The 19,745-nt window shown below is 55.9% G+C and overlaps 1 protein-coding gene across 1 annotated transcript in view; it reads left to right on the forward strand.

Annotated features, from left to right (window-relative positions):
* The first annotated feature begins 1,854 nt into the window (after positions 1–1,854).
* The window catches only part of MDGA2 (MAM domain containing glycosylphosphatidylinositol anchor 2), a 216,659-nt gene continuing 198,768 nt past the window's right edge, over positions 1,855–19,745 (forward strand). The window contains exons 1-2 of the mRNA XM_063399182.1: positions 1,855–2,202; positions 2,713–2,935. Of these exons, the coding sequence (XP_063255252.1) occupies positions 1,855–2,202; positions 2,713–2,935 (571 nt within the window). The remainder of the gene's footprint in view (positions 2,203–2,712; positions 2,936–19,745) is intronic.

Below are 19,745 nucleotides of genomic sequence, written 5' to 3' on the forward strand. Positions count from 1 at the left end.
GCAGAGCTTTGAGGTCCAGCTGGGCACAGGGAAAAGGAGGAAGAGGAGGGGCTGAGGGGAGGAAAAAGCCAAGAGGCAGCTGCAGGTGGGAGATGAGCTGAAGGTGACACTGGGAGTGCGACCTCGGGAGATGTCCCCAAATCCTCCTTGGAATTGCAGAACAGAGGAAAAGGAGGCTCAGCTGGACTCTGCGAGGCCGTCCCGAGTCCCTTCAGCCAGGAGAGCAAAAGTGGAGGGGGTGTGGGCAGCCAGGGGCAGGGAGAGCGTCTGGAATGGCACAGGACAGTGTCCCAGAGGGGGACACGGGGACTGAGCACAGCCACGGGGCCACCACAGCTGGGGACAGGGCTGGGGACAGGGCTGGGCGCCAGCCTGAGCTCTGGGAACGGCACAGAGAACAGGAATGGGAATCCCTTCTCCCGCCTCCCGCATCCTCACCAGGCTGGGAACAGGGAGCAGCCCCGGCTAGGATTGGATTCAGCTCCCTGCTGGAATTCCAGGGGGGGATTGGACGCCCTGAGCCCTTTGGGATGGAGGCAGAGCAGAGTGAGACTCTGGAGCACCTCATGGAAATGATGGGAAAGCTCAGCCGCTGTCAGGAGAGCACGGGGAGGGTCCCAGCTGTGTCCTGTGGAGTCACAAACCTTGACAGGGCCATTGTCCTGTGCAGAGCACTGTCACTGTCACTGTCACTGTCACTGTCACCGTGCTGGCCTGGAGCACCAATCCCCCACTGATGTAGGCAGAGGAAGCCCAGTTTATATCCAAGGTTCCACGGGTTTGGGGCAATCCTTGGAGAAATCAAGGAAAAAGGGAAGGCAGGGGCAGCCTTTTCCTTGCTTTGCTCGGAGGAATTGGAGAGGAGAGCACAAATCCCGTGGGATCCCAAACCGTGGGGACCTCGGGCAGGCCGGGAAGGTGCCGGGAGCCACTCGGGGCTCGGGAATTTGGGATTGCCAAAGGGAGAACGACCCGACAAACACCCAGCGGAATGACCCGATAAACACCCAGCGGAATGACCCGACAAACACCCATCGGAATGACCCGATAAACACCCATCGGAATGACCCGACAAACACCCAGCGGAATGACCCGATAAACATCCAGCGGCCGAGGTGCCCCAGCCGGATCAGACACCACGAGCAGCGGGTCTGGCACCTCCCCGTGCCCCGGTGTCACTGCAGGGCGGTGACCGCCCTCGCCCCGTGCCCGGTGTCATTCCAGGGTTGGTGACCGCCCTCGCCCCGTGCCCCGGGACACGCCCGGAGCCAGCACAGCGCCTGCGGCCGGCGGAGCCGGGCCCTGAGCCCGGGAGTGCCCCAGAACCGGGCAGGGGGAGCGGGGCGGAACGGGGGACAGGGGGGGACAGGGGGGGACACGGGGGGACACGGGGGGCACGGGGGGAGCAGGCTCAGAGCCGGGACGGAGAGCCCGGAGCGGGCGGGACGGAACCCCCGGGACCGGAGCGCAGCGCGGGCTCAGGGCGCCGCTCACCGTCCGCGCCGCAGCGCGGGACAGAGCGGGAGCGCGCATCCCGGGACAGCGCATCCCGGGACAGAGCATCCCGGGACAGCGCAACCCGGGACAGCGCATCCCGGGACAGTGCATCCCGGGACAGAGCGGGAGCGGGGGCGCGCAACCCGGGACAGAGCGGGAGTGCGCATCCCGGGACAGAGCGGGACAACACCGCGCATCCCGGGACAGAGCGGGAGCGAGGCCGCGCATCCCGGGACGGGGCATCCCGGGACAGAGCGGGAGCGCGCATCCCGGGACAGAGCGGGACAGCACCGCGCATCCCGGGACAGCGCATCCCGGGACAGAGCGGGACCGCACCGCGCATCCCGGGACAGAGCGATGCGGGCCAAAAAGGCACGGCAGCAGCCACACGGCGCATCCCGGGACAGAGCGGGATGCCTGCCCCTCGTGTCCCGGCTCCGTGCGAGCCGCTCCGCGCCGCGCATCCCTGGCCGGCCCCGCATCCCCCGGCTCCCCGCGGCTCCCCGCGCTCCGCGGTCACACCGCGCACCCCGCCCTGGGCAGCGCCCGCGGCCGTGCGCGCCCGGCGGCGGCGGCGGAGCCGCGGGGCCACGGGGGGCGGCGGCGGAGGAGGAGGAGGAGGAGGCGGAGGAAGGCGCGCAGCGGCAGCAGCGGCAGCAGCCACGCAGCTTTGACGTCGCCGGGCTGCGGCTGCCGGCCCCGCACGTATAGCACAACGTGACGGCCCCGCCGCCGCCACTCGCGCCCGCTCCCCCGCGCTCACGGCAGCGCACCCGCACCCGGCGGGAGCCCCCGCCATGGGCCCGGCCGCCGCCCCGCAGCCGCGCTGAGACGCCGCAGGGCACAGCCGCTCCCGGAGCGCCGCAGCCGGAGCCTCCCCGCGCCCGCCCTGCCCCGGCCCGCCCCCGGCTCGGCTCCGCTCCGCGCAGCGCGGGCAGCCCCGCGCACCATGCGGGGGCCGCGGCGCCGCGGCGGCGTCTGATGGCCGCGGGGCGGCTCCGGCTGCGGCGGCCCCGCGCGGCGCTCGGCGGCCCCGGGAGGCGGCGGCGGCGGCGGCCCCAGCCCTGAGGGGGCCGCGGCCCGGAGCGGGAGCGGGGGCTGCCGCTGCCGGGGGCTCGCTCTGAGCGGGGCTCGCCCGCTGCGCAGCGGGAGGAGGAGGAGGAGGAGGAGGAGGCGGAGGCGGAGGAGGAAGGAGGAGGAGGAGGAGGAGGAGGAGGAGGACCGGCGCGGTGCCCGCCGCCTGCCCCCGCCGCCCTGCCTGCGCGGGCGTGCGCGGCTCGGCCGCAGCGGAGCGCGGGGCTCCGGCGGGCGCTGCGCGGCCCCCCCCCGCCCCGCCGGGCTGGATATGTGGATGCTCACGTGAAGATGGATGTGGCCATCGGGCTGCTGGGGCTGCTGACGGTTCTGCTGGAGGGCAGCTCCGGCCAAGGGGTGTACGGTGAGTCCGGGGCGCCGCGTGACCTTGTCGCGACTGTCGCCGGGGCGGAAGGGCGGGCGGGGGGGATGGGGGGTGGGGGCGAGCGGCGCGGCCCCGCTGCGCGCCGCGGGAGCCGGCGGGGGCAGAGCGGAGGCAGCGCCGTTGCCATGAGACGCTGACATTGCTCGGCGAAAACCGGGCCGGGGGGCGGGGGGGGCGTTCGGGGGGTCGGGGAGGGGGCGCCGGGGGGGCCCGCGGCCGGTCCCGGGCAGCGCCGCGGCGGAGCGGGCGGGCGCCGCCTCCGCGGGGCTCCTCCGCGCCCGCGGAGCGCCCGCGGCCGCCGCACTTGTTACCGAGCCAGGGGCGGGGGCGAGGGCGCCGCAAACTTCCCGGGGCTCCGCCGGGGGCGCGCGGATCCCGCGGGCGGGAGGGCGGCTCCGCTGCCCCGGCCCCGCTGCCCCCCGCCCGTGACTGGCGCATCACCGGCGGCGGCGCCCGCTCCGCTCCCCCTCCGCGCTGCCGCCGCGCTCTTGTTGCTTCCCCCTCGCCCCCGCGCCCTCGGGGCGGCCCCGGTTCGGCGGTGCCCGGAGCAGAGCGGCGGGGAGAGCCGGGAGCTCCGCCGGGGCCGGGAGGCTGCCCCGTACCCCGGTCCCGGCGCTGCCCCGGTCCTGGCTCTGCCTTGGTGCCGGTGATGCTCCGGTTCTGTCCGTGCCCCGGCCGCGGTGCGGCCGCTGCCGGTGATGCCCGGGCCGTGGTTGTGTCTCGGTGCCGGTGGTGCCCCGGTTCCGGCGATGTCCCAGCCTCAGTGATGCCCCGGTTCTGGCAATGCCCAGTGCCCGGTGATGCCCCGGTTGTGGCGGTGCCCTGGTCCTGGTGATGCCCTGTTCCCGGTGGTGCCCATTCCCGGTAGTGCCCATTCCCGGTAGTGCCCCGTTCCCAGTGATGCCCGTTCCCGGTAATGCCTCGGCCATGGCGCTGCCCCCGCGTCGCTGCCCCGTTCTCGCTAATGCCCCGTTCCCGGTGATGCCCCGGTTCTGGCAGTGCCCTGTTCCCGGTGATATCCCGTTCTCGGTGATGCCGTGTTCCCGGCGCTGATCGGTTCCTGGTGCTGATCGGTTCCCGGTGATGCCCTCCCCGGTGATGCCCCGGTTCTGGCAGTGCCCCGTTCCCGGTGATGCCCGGTTCCCCGTGCTACCCAGTTCCCGGCGCTGCCCGGTTCTAGCAGTGCCCGGTTCTGGCAGTGCCCGGTTCCCGGTGATGCCCCGGTTCTGGCAGTGCCCGGTTCCCGGTGATGCCCCGGTTCCCGGTGATGCCCCGGTTCCCGGCGCTGCCCGGTCCCCGGCGCTGCCCGGTTCCCCGGCGGGGCGCGGGGTTATGTAAGCGGCGCGGCGGGGCTCGGTGCCGGTGCGGGGCCGCCGGCAGCTCGGGCGCTCGGGGCTGAGCTCGCCGAATCTCCCCGGAACGCTCCGGGTGCGTTCGCTCCTCCGAGCCCGCCCGCTCCACACTCCGACACCGCTTCCCACCGGGAGCGGAGCCTCGCTTGGACACGCACCCCCCCCTCCCCCCGCTTTTTTCTTTTCTCCTTAATTTTGCAAAATTCGGACGTGACTGCGAATTGTGTCGGAGTCTCGGAGTGTCGGAGGGGCTCAGCTGGCGGCGGATGGATGGATGGATGGATGGAGGGATGGAGAGATGGAGGGAGAAACAGGGATGCAGGGATGGAGGGATGGAGGGATGGAGGGAGGGAGGGAGGGAGGGATGGATGGATGGATGGATGGATGGAGGGATAGAGGATGCATGGATGCAGGAATGGAGGGATTCAGGGATGGATGGATGGAGGGATAGAGGGATGCAGGGATACAGGGATGGAGGGATAGAGGGATGGCTGGCGCGGATCGCGGCTCCCCGCCTCCCCCGGCACACAGGCAGATATTGTTGGCTGCTCTGGAATAGCAGCGGCTGCCGTGAATAGGAGAGGGCTTGTTCAGGAGGAGCCCGGTGGGGCTGCAGGGAGGAGGAGCGGGCTCGGCTCCGGGCGATGGCACACGGGGCTTTGGAGTGAGACTTTGCTGCCGCCGCTTCCTCCTCCTGATTCGGGTTCGGGCTGCCGAGAGCGGGGCGAGCTCAGCCGAGTGTGGCTGCACCCGAGAATTCGGGAATCCTCACTGCCTGGTGAAGGTCGGCTCGAGAATGTGGACAAAATAAAAAACAAAAATAGAAAATGCCAAGCCCGGGGTGCGCCCGCAGCCCCCGCGGAGCCCGCTCGGTGCAGCAGGGCCGTTTTGGGAAAGGAGGATTGGACGGCTGGAGCCTGCAGGTTATCCAAAGCGAGCCCCAGCCTGGGAGAGGGAGCCTGCTCGGATCTTGTCGCTTTGGGAAAATCGCTTTGTGGGATTTTAACAGGGTTTTTTGGCCTTTGTTGAAGATTTCCAGAGCCTCGCAGCTCTCGTTTCCAAGCTGGTGCTGCCGGGGGTGCCCTGCCCTGCTGGCACTTGTTCCTCGTCCCTGCGCCCCTCCGGGAGCGGGCTCAGCTCCGGAGCCTCTCCACGAGGGGAAGGAGCAGCCTGGGCTCCAGCCCCGCTCCCTGTTGATATTCCCAGCCCCGCAGGTGGCTCCGGCTGCTGCTCCAGCCCCTCCCCGGCTCATCCCCCTGTCCCTGGCACGGCTCTCCCGGGCTGTGCCAGCCCTGGGCGCTCCCGTGGCTCGGGGGGCGCTGGCAGAGCCCGGCACTGCCCGTGCCCACCCCGGGAGCTGCTGCAGGATGAATCCCCCGTTTCCTGATTCCCGGCGCATCCCAAACTCCAGATGGACGTGCCGGACTGGCTGCCTGGGCAGCACCTCCGGGACTCCCCTCTGCTCCAGGGCTGGGATGGAAAACCGGGATCCTAAAGGGAAACCAGCCCGGAACTGGGAGAACTGGGCCCGTGCCAGTTCTGCCTCCTCAGGGCACGGGGCAGAGCAGGGCTGCTGAAATCCTTGGAATTCGCAGCGTTCCTCAGCTCTCCCTGTTTCCCTGGCCAAGGACCGGGAGCAGCTCGGGGTCTGCAGGGCTGCACGTTCCTCCCCTCCCAGCGGTGTTAATAACGCAGGAAATGCGGGATTCAGGGCATGGGGGCTCTCCTTTCACCCGGCTTCCAGATTCCAGAGGGGAAAACGGCTCAGGGAGGGGGCATGGAGAGGTTTGAACAGCTCAGGGGCTGGTGAGTGAAAAAATTGGGAGTTTTGGGAGAGTGGAGAAGGGATTTTGGGGTTTGTTCCTGAGCTGCCTCGGCTGGGGGCTCAGCAGGGAGTTGGGGTCGAGTTTTGTGGATTGAGGACGAGCCCAGAGAATTCCTGGATGGCAGCCTGGGGAGCTTCCAGCACCTCTGGGGTAGGGGCTGGAAAAATCCTGGGAATGGGGGAGGACCTGGCTGGAGAGAGGCTTTGCTGGGGTGACAATCCTGACAGTGCTGGCCCCAGCGGCAAGGCCAACACTTCCTGACCCTGGAAGCTGATTCCAAGAGGTCACAGGAATCTGGGAGCAGCCATGGGATCCTCTGGGTGGGATCCTCTGGATGGGATCCACTGGGCGAGATCCTGCTGTGGGATCCACTGGGTGGGATCCCGCTGTTCCCATGGGTGCCACCCAGGGGATGCAGCCCCCTCTGAGCTCCTGGGACACTGGGCTGGGGTTTTTCCAGGTTTTTGAGTGGTTTATCCCCTCCTAGCCGGGACTGCAGGAATTTTTCCATGATTTCAGCTGGAATTAAGCAGAGCAGACCCCCCAGGATGTTTTCCATGCCTGGGGACAGCAGGTGTGACAGAGGAAGGGTGTGAGGGTGGCAGTGACCTCTCCTGCAGCCATGGGTAACCTCGGGATGGCTGGAAATTCCTTTTGGAATGACAAACGGAGCGGGTGCTGACCATCCTCAGGAATATCAGAGCCTCCCTGAGGCTCTGCACCAAATCCGGGAGCGCAGAATTTTGGGAGAAGCACCCACAGCCTTGGGAACAATGAGGCTTCCAGGCATTTTCCTATTGGGAATAACGAGACTTCCAGGCATTTTCCCATCAGGAACAATGATGCTTCCACGTGTTTTCCCACTGGGAACAGTGAGACTTCCAGAACTTTCCCACTGCTGGTTCAAAATGCCTGGAATTGAAGGTATTTAAGGTGTCCAATTCCAGGGAAATTGTCCTGGTGGATCCAAATGTCACTGACAGCCCTCGGTGCAGCTGCAGGTTTTCCAAAGAACCGAAGGGGAACTGGGCATCCCAAAGCTTGGAGCTGCCCCTTTTCCCTGGGATCCAGCTGGACTGGCAGCTCCTTGGATCCCAGGGGAGGCTGGAGCAGGGGCAGACGGCATTGGGAAAGATCTGGGAATGATCTGGAAAAGATCTGGGAATGAAATGTCTGGGAGTGAAAGGTCTGGGAGTGAAAGGTCTGGGAATGAAAGGTCTGGGAGTGAAAGGTCTGGGAATGAAAGGTCTTCCGGCCCTGCCTCTTTGTGGTGCTGGCGATAATTCCCTGGAGCTCAGATCCAGGGGGGATTAGGGAGCGCTGCCTTTGGAGCTGGGAGTGGCCTCCAGCTTTCCCGAGGTTTTTATGGATGGAGCAGGTGGATTGGAGGGGTGAGAGGACGGATGGGAAGGGGGTTTGGCTCAGGAGGGCTGGCTCCGTGTCGGGAAACCTCTGGATCAGCGGACACGGAAAACTCTGGATCAGCAACCCCAGATGGAGGGCACTTCCATGGATTGGACTTCCATGGGACATTTCCTTGGGGATATTTCCATGGGGGGCATTTCCATGGGGATATTTCCATGGGGGGCGTTTCTATTTGGGATATTTCCATGGATTGTATTTCCATGGGGATATTTCCATGGGGGGCATTTCCATGAGGGATATTTCCATGGATTGTTCTTCCATGGGTGATACTTCCATAGGGATATTTCTATGGAGGATATTTCCATGGATTGTATTTCCATGGGGATATTTCCATAGGAGTATTTCCTTGAGGATATTTCCACGGGGATATTTCCATGGGGATATTTCCATGGATTGTATTCCCATGGGTGATACTTCCATGGGGATATTTCTATGGAGAATATTTCCATGGATTGTATTTCCATGGGGATATTTCCACAGGGATATTTCCATGGGGATAATTCCATGGATTGTATTTCCATGGGGATATTTCCACAGGGATATTTCCATGGGGATATTTCCATGGATTGTATTTCCATGGGGATATTTCCACAGGGATATTTCCATGGGGATATTTCCATGGATTGTATTTCCATGGGGATATTTCCACAGGGATATTTCCATGGGGATATTTCCATGGGGATATTTCCATGGATTGTATTTCCATGGGGATATTTCCATGGATTGTATTTCCATGGGGATATTTCCACGGGGATATTTCCATGGGGATATTTCCATGGATTGTATTTCCATGGGGATATTTCCACAGGGATATTTCCATGGGGATATTTCCAGGGATTGTATTTCCATGGGTGATATTTCCATGGATTGTATTTCCATGGGGATATTTCCACGGGGATATTTCCATGGGGATATTTCCATGGATTGTATTTCCATGGCGATATTTCCACAGGGATATTTCCACGGGGATATTTCCACGGGGATATTTCCATGGATTGTATTTCCACAGGGATATTTCCACGGGGGTATTTCCATGGATTGTATTTCCACGGGGATATTTCCACGGGGATATTTCCACGGGAATATTTCCATGGGGTTATTTCCATGGATTGTATTCCCATGGGGATATTCCCACAGGGACTTTTCCGTGGCCCTGCCGGCCCCGGGGGGTGAATGCCGCCTTGTCCGGGGTGCCTCAGCCCCGCACAATTCCCGACTTTGTGCCAGGGAGGCTTCCCTGGGAACAGGGCCGGGATTATGCGCGCGGCAGGGGCAGCTGCGCTCCTCCAGCGCCTGCTCCGCCCGTTCCGTGGGATCCTCGGGAATTTTAACTCTTCCCTGAGCCCTGCACAAGGATCTCCCCCTCCTCCCTCGCCTGGGATTTCTGGGATGAGCCTCAGCTCTTTTGGAGTGGGGAAGAATCCGTGGACAGCCAAGGGATTGGGATGGGACTCTGCTCCCACGGATCAGGAATTCCAGAATTCCGGAATTGCGGGAGGCAGGGGCTGGGATCAGGCGTTGGCTGTGCCCCAGGTGAGGATTTGGGGTTCAGGGTGCAAACGTGGAGGTTTCAGTCTAATTTAGGCTCGGTAAATGCGTGGGATTTAAGCTGAGCCTAAACTCCCCTGGGTGCATCCTGGGGTGCGTGGAGAGCTCCAAGGATCCTCCTGGAATTCCGGGAGCTGCGTCCTGGCTCTGCCTCCCACCTGCTGCGGGGCCAAAACGTTGCCTTTGATTCCAGGGGAGGGAAATTTGGGGGGAATCTGGCAAGGAAAAGTCTTCAAACAGCTAAAATTAAAATTCCTGGGGCTCAGAGGAGCAAAATCCCCTTTAATTCTGAGCAGCCTGAGGAAGGGAAGGAAATGGAAATGGTTAAAGTTCAGCTCTGTCTTCCACATTCCTCAAAATATCTTTGGGAATTCTGCCAGTGAAGGGATGATTGATTCCTGTCAGTCCATAGATGTATTATATAGGATCATTACATGGATTATATATAGGATTATTCTGGTAGGAAATGGGGGTCTCCTGTATTAAATCCCTTCCTCCAGTGGGAAAATCCCTTTGGAATGGGATAATCCCACTCCCCCTACCTGGATGGGCTCAGGGATGAAATTGTTTATTTTCCATATTTTTTATAGCTGGGAAGGAACTTTTTTTCTGGAGAAAGGGGATTTTGGGAGCCTGGTCTTGTGCTGGACGTTTGGGATGAAACAGGAAGGATTAAAGTTCAGCTCTGTCTTCCACATTCCTCAAAATATCTTTGGGAATTCTGCCAGTGAAGTCATGATTGATCCCTGTCAGTCCATACATGGATTATATAGGATTATTATTGTATGGATTATTATATGGATTCTATAGGATTATTTTTATATACTTGTATTCCCATACAGGGAACGGGGTCTCCTGCATTAAATCCCTTCCTCCAGTGGGAAAATCCCTTTGGGATGGGATAATCCCACTCTCCCTACCTGGATGGGCTCAGGGATGAAATTGTTTATTTCCCATATTTTTTATAGCTGGGAAGGAATTTTTTTTTTGGACAAAGGGGAATTTGGGATGCTGGGTGTTTGGGATCTGCTGCTGCTCCATCTCCCTTCCCTCGAATCCCAAATCCTGCCCATTCCCATTCCCATCCCTGACCTTTTTATAGCCCCTCCTTCCCATTCCGAGTCCTGTCTGGATCCAGAGGAATCAGGATCCAGGATTCCCTGCCTTTTCCAGAAATCATCTCCTCTCCAAAAATAGCCAGGAATGGAGGGCACTCGCTTGGCTCTTCTCAGATGGATTGGGAATCTGGGCTCCTCTGGGATGAGGGTTTGGTTTTCCAAGATCTGGGATCAGGCTGTCCATGAGATTCCTCCTTCCATGGAATATCAAAGGACCAAGCCTTGAAATTCCTCAAAGTCTCACAGGTTTTTTTTTGGATATGAGGGAAAGGTTCTTCCCCAGAGGATGCTGAATAGGGAATGGTGACATTCCTGAGGCTGCCAGAACTCCGGGAATATTCGGAAAATGCTCCCAGGGATGCCCAGGGTGGGATTGTTGGGCAGGGTCTGGATGATCCTGGGATAATCAGGCGCTTCCAGAGGGATCCTGCAGGGAGCACATTTCCCCTCTGGGGGTGTGCAGGTTTTCCTTGGAATTTCTGGCATCAGGGAGGGCCTGGGGATCCTAGGAAAGGGTTTTCCCAAGGATTTTTGGCTGGGAATTCTGGGACTGTGTCTGGTGGGAGTGGGAGCTGCAGGGAATTGGGATGGTTTCCATTCCAATCCAAGCTTTTGGGAAGGATGAGCCAATCTGAGGAGCTGGTGAAATTCCCAAATCATGGAATGTTCATGGCAACCCCATTTTAGCCTCTCCTGCCTTTGTATCCCTTTATCCCAAAAATCTCACCTTTTTTTCCCAGAAAAGTGTTTGCAGTCTTTACGAGAATCCTTGATAAAGAGGGAGCTGGACACCTGAAAAATTCTGGGATTTCCAACAAAAAACCTGGAATTTGGGCATCCCAGCTGTGCCATCCATGGCTTTTTGTGCTGGGAAAGGGAAAATGGGAGTGAGGAACAGGAGGAAGGAGGGAAAAGGATGGGATGGGGGCTGTTCCTTCCCATATTCCTATATTCCCATATTCCCATATTCCCATCCCACAGATTCCATCAGCAGCTTCCAGCTCCTCCCTGAGCTAAAACCTGGGAAGTTTTACACTAGGAGAGGGCTCAGGAATGAAGGGAACATTCCCAGGGGAGGGGAGATTCAGGGATTGGGCTCTGCCCCAGGACTCGGGGCTGTTTCCCCTGGATTTTCCCTGGAATTGGAAGCTCTGCTCCCTGGATATTGGCTTCCCTTCCCATTCTCCCGATTTCCAGCGTTATTCAGGTGGAATGTGGAGCAATCCGGAATTTTGGGAAGCGTTACACTGCAAGGCTCAGATCCACACAGGAATGCTGCCATGGGAATTTTTGGGACAGGTTTGAAGCTGGAATTTTTTCTCCTCGGTCACAAAGTAATTCCCTTTTTTCCAAGCTATCCCTTTTCTAGGATGAGATGCAGAAAAATGGGAATTATCCCAATTTGCTGCAGCTGGAGCCCCTCATCAACCAACCAGAGCTGCTCCCACGCCCTTTGATTTAACTCCTCCCACCTGGAATTAATCCTGGCCTTACTTAAAGCTGGCTTTAATTCCCAAAAAACCCTTGGAAGGGGCTGGTGGGACCGGGTGCTCCAGTTATCCTGCTTTTCCCAGAGTAAGTTTGGATTTTTTATTAAAATCTTTCATTTTCCTGAGAGGGGAGGGAAAGGTGGGTGGGAAATCTGGGTGGTTTTTTTCTCCTGGATATGAAATTCCCAATAAAACATGGATAGGGAGGGAATTTCTTTGCTGTGCTCCAGGTTTTTCTGGGATTTGAGTGAAGGTTCTGGAACAGCTTCTGTGGGGTTGGAGGGAGTTCTGCTCCCAGGACTGCCCCTGGAATTGTTCTCCCTCGTGCTTTTCCTTGTGGATTGATGGAATTCCAGGGAATATGAGAGAAAATGAGATTTGAAGGAATTTGGAGTCTCTGGGATGAGGCTGATTTAGGATTTCTGAGGGGAAAATGTGGGATTTGGGATAAATTGTGGTTTCCAGGACTTATCCCAGGTGCTCAGAGAATTTTGGAAAATCCCCTGTTTTTCTGAAAAAGGAATTAAATCAGATCTTATATTGTGCACCAATTAATTAATTATCAGTTAATTAATATGCCTTGGCTGTGGGTGCTGCTGGAGCTGGAATTTTTGGGATTTTCCAGAGCAGGGCCAGGAGTTGGATTTGATTTTTTTGTGGCATATTTGAACAGAGGTTCCTGATTCCAGCTGGGCTCTGTCAAACCTAAATTTGTTGTGTTTTAATACTAATTAATTGATTATTAGTTAATTAATGTCACCTGGCTGTGGGTGCTGCTGGAGCTGGGATTTTTTGGGATTTTCCAGAGCAGGGCCAGGAGCTGGGTTGGGTTAATGTGGGATCTTTGAGCAGAGGCTCATCATCTTAGCTGGGCTCTATCAAACCTAAATTTGTTTTATTTTTACACCAATTAATTAATTATCAGTTAATTAATGTCATCTGGCTGTGGATGCTGCTGGAGCTGGGATTTTTGGGATGACCAGGAATTGGATTTGATTTTTTGTGGGATCTTTGACCAGAGAGGTTCCTGATCCCAGCTGGGCTCTATCAACCCCAAATTTGTTTTACTTTGGTACCAATTAATTAATTATCAGTTAATTAATGTTATCAGACTGTGGGTGCTGCTGGGATTGTCCGGAGCTGGATTTGATCCTTGTGGGATCTTTGGAACTGGGGCTATTCCATGATTTCTGCTGGTGTGTGCCAGCAGGGAATGGGGCTGAAATGAGGAATTCAGGAGCATTTTCCCAACTCCTGGGGTGGGATTTTATCCTGGGAATGTCCAGGCAGTGCCAGCTCCTTTCCAAGGACAGAATTCCTCAGGCCAGCAGATCCCAGGAATCTCTGCTCAACCGGGCTGAGGAGCCTGGAAAGAATTAAAAAAAGAGGGAAAAATTCCCCTATGGAATGGTTTGGGTTGGAAAAGACCCCAAATCCCATCCCATTCCCACCAGGGAAGCTTTTCCCTATCCCAGCTCACTCCAAGCTCCACGAGCACTAATTGGAGCTCGTTAGTTTAATTAAACTCTTTGCCTTATAGCAAAGCTTAGCTTTACCTCAGGCACCAAAACCCCCGGAATTTTCCTGCTGGGATCCCAATCCCGAGAAAATGAACATTTTTTGCCCACAGCTACTCTGTGCTCCAAATAAAAAGTAAAAAATCCCTCAGAATTCCGTGGTTTTTAGGAGTGCAGTGTCAATACCCTGGAAGCAAACTCCCATCTGGAGAGATCCCAGGGGATTTCTCCTCTGGGTTTTCCCGCCTCCCCCAAGAGCCCTTTCCTGGGGAATGGAGCTCCTGAATATTTTCTTTTTTAGGGATTGTGGGAAAATGTAGGAAGGCTGGCATTAAATGAGGGGGGTTAAAGAATAGATGGGATCCTTCCTTGCTGTGTTTGCTGGGAAAACTCTGGAATTCTTCACTCCTGGGTGGGATTTCCCAGCTGATTTTTGGGAGGAGTGGAGGTTCCATGTGCTCTTCCTGAGCTGTTTGGGGGTTTGTGGGTGGGATAAACTGGGACAGGGTGGGATAAACTGGTGAATCCTGGATAACCAATGAACCCTTCCCTTATCCCGGCTCTGCAATTGGATATTTGGGCTGGAAAAATCAGATGTAGGGGGGAATCCGTGTCTGGATAAGGCCTGGAGGGACAGGACACAGGGAATGGCTCCCACTGCCAGAGGGCAGGGATGGATGGGAGATTGGGAATTGGGAATTCCTGGCTGGGCTGGAATTGCCAGAGCAGCTGTGGCTGCCCCTGGATCCCTGGCAGTGCCCAGAGCCAGGTTGGAGCAGCCTGGGACAGTCGGAGGTGTCCCTGCCATGGAATGGGATGAGCCTTTCCAGGCTTATTGGATGTCCTCAAAGTCCTGATCCAAAGGAATTCCGAAGGAATTTGGATGTTTTCTCAGCCTGGGAAGTCCTCACTGGACTCACACTGGGAAAATATTGGTGGTCTGAGGGTGATTTAGTGATTCCTTGAGCTGTGCTGATGGATTGGGAATGGCTGGGAATTTCCTCTGCTCCAGCTCCTTGTGTTGATCTTTTTAAATGGAAAATGGTATCAGGATCCTTTGGGAAAAGTGGGAATGAGGTGGTGTTTTGGATTGGGAATGTGGGAAAGTTTGAGAGGACTTTGGGATTCATTTCAGCTGGAATCGGAGGAGGAGCTGGGAGATGGAGATCTGTGGATCTGGGAATGGGAATCATTCCCTGGAGAGGGACTGGGGACAAGGGCTGGAGGGAGAATTCCCCACCCCCCCTTTTGCAAGTTCTGCATCATTTCCCCCCCAAACTCCAGCAAAAAAACCCCATGGAAATCAGATTTCCAGGAGTTTTCCCATCTTTTTTGTGAGGTGGAGCTCAGCAGGGATGAGGGGTCTGTGGGGTGCTTTGGCTGAGGGTGGGACCCAAACTGAAATCTGGGCCAGCCTGCAGAGCCAAACTCCTCAAAAATAGCCCCAAAACCCTCAGAGGGGAGCAAAGCCCTGCTCCGAGATCCAGGGAAGGAGAGGAACTTCCAGGCTGGTCCTAAAATGAAACCCCAAAAGCAAATCCCAAAGGGAATTACTTCCTGGCATCTCCCAGACCTGTTCCAGCTCGCAGGGATCAGGGAAGAGATCCCAAAAATCCACACCACAACAGCTCTGCCAGCTTTGTTTTAGGTTTTTTTTTGTCTTTCATCCTTTTAGAGCCCCTGAAATTCCTCCAGGATTAGGTGTGGATGTCCCTGGGATGTTTTCCTTATCTCTGCCCCAAATTTTGGACATTTTTTGCCTCTCTGAAGCCCCAAACTCTTCCAGGCACACCCCAAACCCCACAGAGGTGCCCAGAGCAGGGGGAGTTCAGGGAGGCTTTTCCACAGGCACAGGATTCTGTCAAATTCCAACACCATCACATGGAAAAGGCAGATTTTTCCCTGGAAGGGAAGTGTTGGACAGGATTGGAACAACCTGGGACAGTGAAAGGGCAGAGTAGGGATGAGCCCTGAGGTCCCTTCCAATCCAAACCATCTGGAATTCTAAGAAAATGAGATTTTTCCAGAGGATAATTAGGGAATATCCTCAGCACCAACCACCCAGGACCCAAACCAGATTCCCTCACTCTGTCCCATATTCCCACCTCTCCCTCTGCTCAAGTCTGAAAGGATTTCTTGGATGCACTGAGGAGAATTCCAAGGAAAATTCAGCAGCACCATCCATTAATTCCCTCCTCATTCCTCCCTCATCCTCACTTTCCCCTCCCCATAAAAAGGCACCAAGCTGACAAACCCTGCCGTGTTTTATTTAAAATCCCAATTTCTCTGCATTTTTCCTCAAAATAAACCCGGGAATTGTTTCCCAGCACCTCCTGGAAGTTCCCCTGGAGCGGGGCAGCTCAGAGCTGATGGAATTCCCATTCACACGAGCTCCCAGGATCAGACCTCCTGAATTTTCCACGAAATCCAAATGATCCCTTAATGCCTCTTACAGTAATTAATAATCCCTCTCCTTTTGTGGGGATTTTTTCCCCCCTCCTAAACTCAATCCAACCATGGCAGCTTCCTCAGGACACGCTAATTACAGTGATTATTGTGATTTCCATGGCCAGAAATCCTGGGAATGTGTGCCAGGAGCTGAGATCCCACTGGGCCAGGTGATGCAGGAACCCACCCTAAAGGCTTTGGAGGCCAAGGAAATCTGGATCCAATAAAAAAAGGGAAAACAATTTCAATTTTCACTCCTTGCTAAAGGTCCCTAATCCTTGGAATTCTCCATTTCTCCCATTCCAATCCCAGCATAAACATTCCCATCACATCCTCCTTTGAAATTAGGGAATCACCCTTCTCTCCCCACAGTTTGAGGGTGTTAATGCTCCAGGAATCCTGAATTTCCCTGGATGTGAACACCCAAGATCGGGCACCTCTGCAGCACCCAGAAAATCCCGGTCCATGCACAAAAATCCTTTATTCCAGCTGATCCAGGAAAATCCTGGGTTTCTGCAGTTTGTCAGGGATTTTAGGGGAGTTTTAGGAACGTTTGGATGTGGAATAACAGCCTCACAAGGAGGAGTTAATTAAAGAAGGAGTCTTCTGATGGAAAATGCAATCCCTGCGCGCAGGGAGCGGGTGGGAACTCCAAATCTTCGTGGAGAGATCAATTCCACCCAGGATTTTGTTCCCACTTGGAATCACTAAGGTGGGAAAAGCCCTCCAAGATCAAATCCAGCCATTCCCAGCACTGCCAATGCCACAGACGGGTGGATTTTCAATTCCTCCAGGGATGGGCACTCCAAACCTCCCAGGGCACTTCCAAGGCCTGAGCTCCCTTTCCATGGGGAAATTCCTGCTGCTGTCCCCCCTGCCCCTCCCCTGGCCCAGCCTGAGGCCGTTCCCTCTCCTCCTGTCCCTGTTCCTGGAGCAGAGCCCAAATCCCAGCCGGACACAAAACTGCAAGAGCTGATGGCAAATTAACTCCAAATAGAACCTTTCTACCAACATGATCGGAGCAATTCCAGGGGTTGGATCCTTTGGGAATGTTGGAGGTGTTTTACAAAATTTGGGAGCAGCAACCAAACTTCCTGCAGGAAAATCTACAAAGTCCCATTCCAGTGCCAGGCTGCTCCATGCCCCAACCTGGCCTTGGGCACTGCCAGGGATCCAGGGGCAGCCTCTGGCAATTCCAGCCCAGCCAGGAATTCCCAATTCCCAATCTGCCACCCATCCCTGCCCTCTGGCAGTGGGAGCCATTCCCTGTGTCCTGTCCCTCCAGCCCTTGTCCCCAGTCCCTCTCCAGCTCTCCTGGAGCCCCTTCAGGCCCTGCCAGGGGCTCTGAGCTCTCCCTGGAGCCTTCTCCTCTCCAGGGGAACATTCCCAGCTCTTGGAGCAGCTCCGTGGCCTCCTCTGGACTCGTTCCAGCAGCTTAAAAAAATCCTTTATACTCACCAGAAATCCTTATTTATTTTTCATAAATAGTAAAAAATATTACATAATAGAGTTTATCCATTAAAAATACATCATTCCCACATCCAAGGGCGTCAGACCAAAATAAACAGGAGAGGGTTCATCCAACTTTTTTTCCCTTCCTTTGGATCTGGCCATGAGGGCTGAGTTCAGCTCTGGTTTTATTTTATTTAATTTATCCTGAATAATTCATTCCTGTGGAAAGAGCTCTTGGATAAAACCACATCTGAGAAAAGGGAGAAAAATCTTGGAGAACTGTAAGATTTCCCTTATTAAATTGTTGTTGTCATCTGAATATTTTCATTTGGGGTTTTGCATATTTAATGAAGTGATTAAATCCAAGCACAACAAGATAAATATTTTGTGTTGAGCAAAAACACCCGAATTGTTGATATTTCAACAAAATCCAAAACCCAGCAGTAAAAACAAAATAATTTTGCCTCAGCTTGGCTTAAATCATTTTTTTCCCCTCTCGTTTTTGGCAAGTGAACAATAATAAAAAAAATAAATCAGTGTTTGCCCAGAACTGGGTCAAAAAGAGATTAAATTAAATTATTTCTGGGCCAGCCAGTGGCAGCACGAGGAGCTGAACGTCCTCTCCGTGCAGAACTCCAATTGTTTTAATTCCTTCTGTGTGGGACTGGGGACGTGGGAGAGGAAGGGGAGATTTGTAGGAATTTATGGAAGAATTCCTTCCTGGAAAGGTGGGAAGTGCCCAGGGAGGTTTGGAGTGCCCATCCCTGGAGGTGTCCAGGGAATTCCTGGAGGTGGCACTGAGAGCTCTGGGCTGGGCACGGGTTGGACTCTGGTCCTGGAGGACTTTTCCAGCCTCAGGGATTTTGGGATTAAAGATTGAGGCTGGGTGGGAAGTGTGGCGCAAGGAGCAATCCCAGGGCTGCTGGAATTCTGCACCTTCAGCTGGAGGAGCCTGGGGGTGCTTCCCCCGTTTGTGTCCGGAATCTCCTTCCATAAAACCCTGGGATGGTTGGGATTGGGAGGGGACTGGGAAAGGTCATCCAGGGGCCGAGCAGGGACACCTTCAACCATCCCAGGTGGATCCAAGTGCTCTCCAGCCTGGCCTTGGACATTTCCAGGGGCAGGGGGAATTCCAGCCCAGCCCCTCCCAGCCAGGAATTCCCAATCTCCCACCCAAATCTCCCCTTTCCCAATTTGAAGCCATTCCCTGTGTCCTGTCCCTCCAGCCCTTGTCCTCAGTCCCTCTGCAGCTCTCCCTGGAGCCTTCTCCTCTCCAGGGGGAATGTTCCCAGCCTGGCTCCAGCCCTGGAGCAGCTCCATGGATTCCTCTGGATCACCCCAGCAGCTCCAGGCAGAGGGGCAGAATTCCCCTTTTCCCTCTTCCCACGCTGCAGGATCAGCCCAAGGAATGGAGGATTCTGCTCTGAGGCACCTCCAATCCCTCTGCTCATCCCTGGGCCCTTTCCCAGCTCATCCCAATTTTAGGGAACTATCTGCTTTGCCCTGGAAGTGCCATCCTGGATGGAAACCTGGATTTTTTCCCTTCAGAGAGGGAGGGTTTGGCCCCATCCCAGCCTTGCCAGCAGCACTGATCTGCTCCAAGCTTTCCCTGTTCCTCCCAGATAAGCTGGAATACAAATGGAGCTGTCGGGAGCTTTTCTTGGGATGACAACTTCCACGTGGAGGATTTATGGACAGCCTCTTTTCCTTGAGGAAAAATCCCTTTCCCGGGTGTTTTATGGGTTTATTTTGCATCCACTGGCTCTGCTGATTTGTGGCAAGAGGAAAATCCACTCCAATCCCAACTTTTGTGGGTGAAGGGATGGATCTGTGTCTCCCTGGCTTGCTGCATTCCTGGTTTTATTCCCAAAGGAGGCCTTGGCACTGCTCGGCCCTTGAGCAGCAGAACCAATCCCAGATATTTTGGGGATGAGCCCAGGAATGTTTGGGGCATCTCAGATCCCAACTGGAATGCTGAATCCAGCATTAATCCCTGTCTCTGCTTAGGAATGTGTCCATGCTGGGAGAACAGTAATTTTTCCATGGATTGTGGGGGTTGCTGGGAATTGGGAATTCCTGTTGGATCAGGAGTGTGTGGTTGTTCCCAAATTGTCTTCGGCAGGGATTATGGATCAGGGTGATGCTTAAAAAGTGGGGAAAAAAATTCCCTCTTTCCGTGCCTGTGTCATTCCCCTTTGCAGCCAAGGATTTCCACTCTTGGAAAAAGTGGATATAAAACAATTCCTCCCCTTTCCATGGAGCTGGGAATGTAAATATTTTGGAATAGCCTGCCTGTGCTCTGGTGCTGGAATCTGGGAGCAGAGGGAATGCTGTGGTTTTTTGGGAGTAATTAAGGCTGGAGCTGCTGAGGGCCCTTTCTGTGGGATCGGCCCCACTTTGGGATTAGTGCCAGAGAGGTGGAATTGCTCTTCCTTGGTCCTGTTTTATTCCCAATTTTACCTCTCTAATGTGGAATTCTGAGGGCGTGGATTCATGGGAATCCTCCTGCACTGCCAGGAGCTGCTTCAGGGAAGAGGTGAAAGTTTGGGAATGTGTTCCAGCTCCCTTGGAACGTGGAGTTGTAGGATGGTTTGGGATTGAAGGGATCTTAAA

This window comes from Prinia subflava, chromosome 5 (genome assembly GCF_021018805.1).
Source record: "Prinia subflava isolate CZ2003 ecotype Zambia chromosome 5, Cam_Psub_1.2, whole genome shotgun sequence".
NCBI classification, from domain to species: Eukaryota; Metazoa; Chordata; class Aves; order Passeriformes; family Cisticolidae; genus Prinia; species Prinia subflava.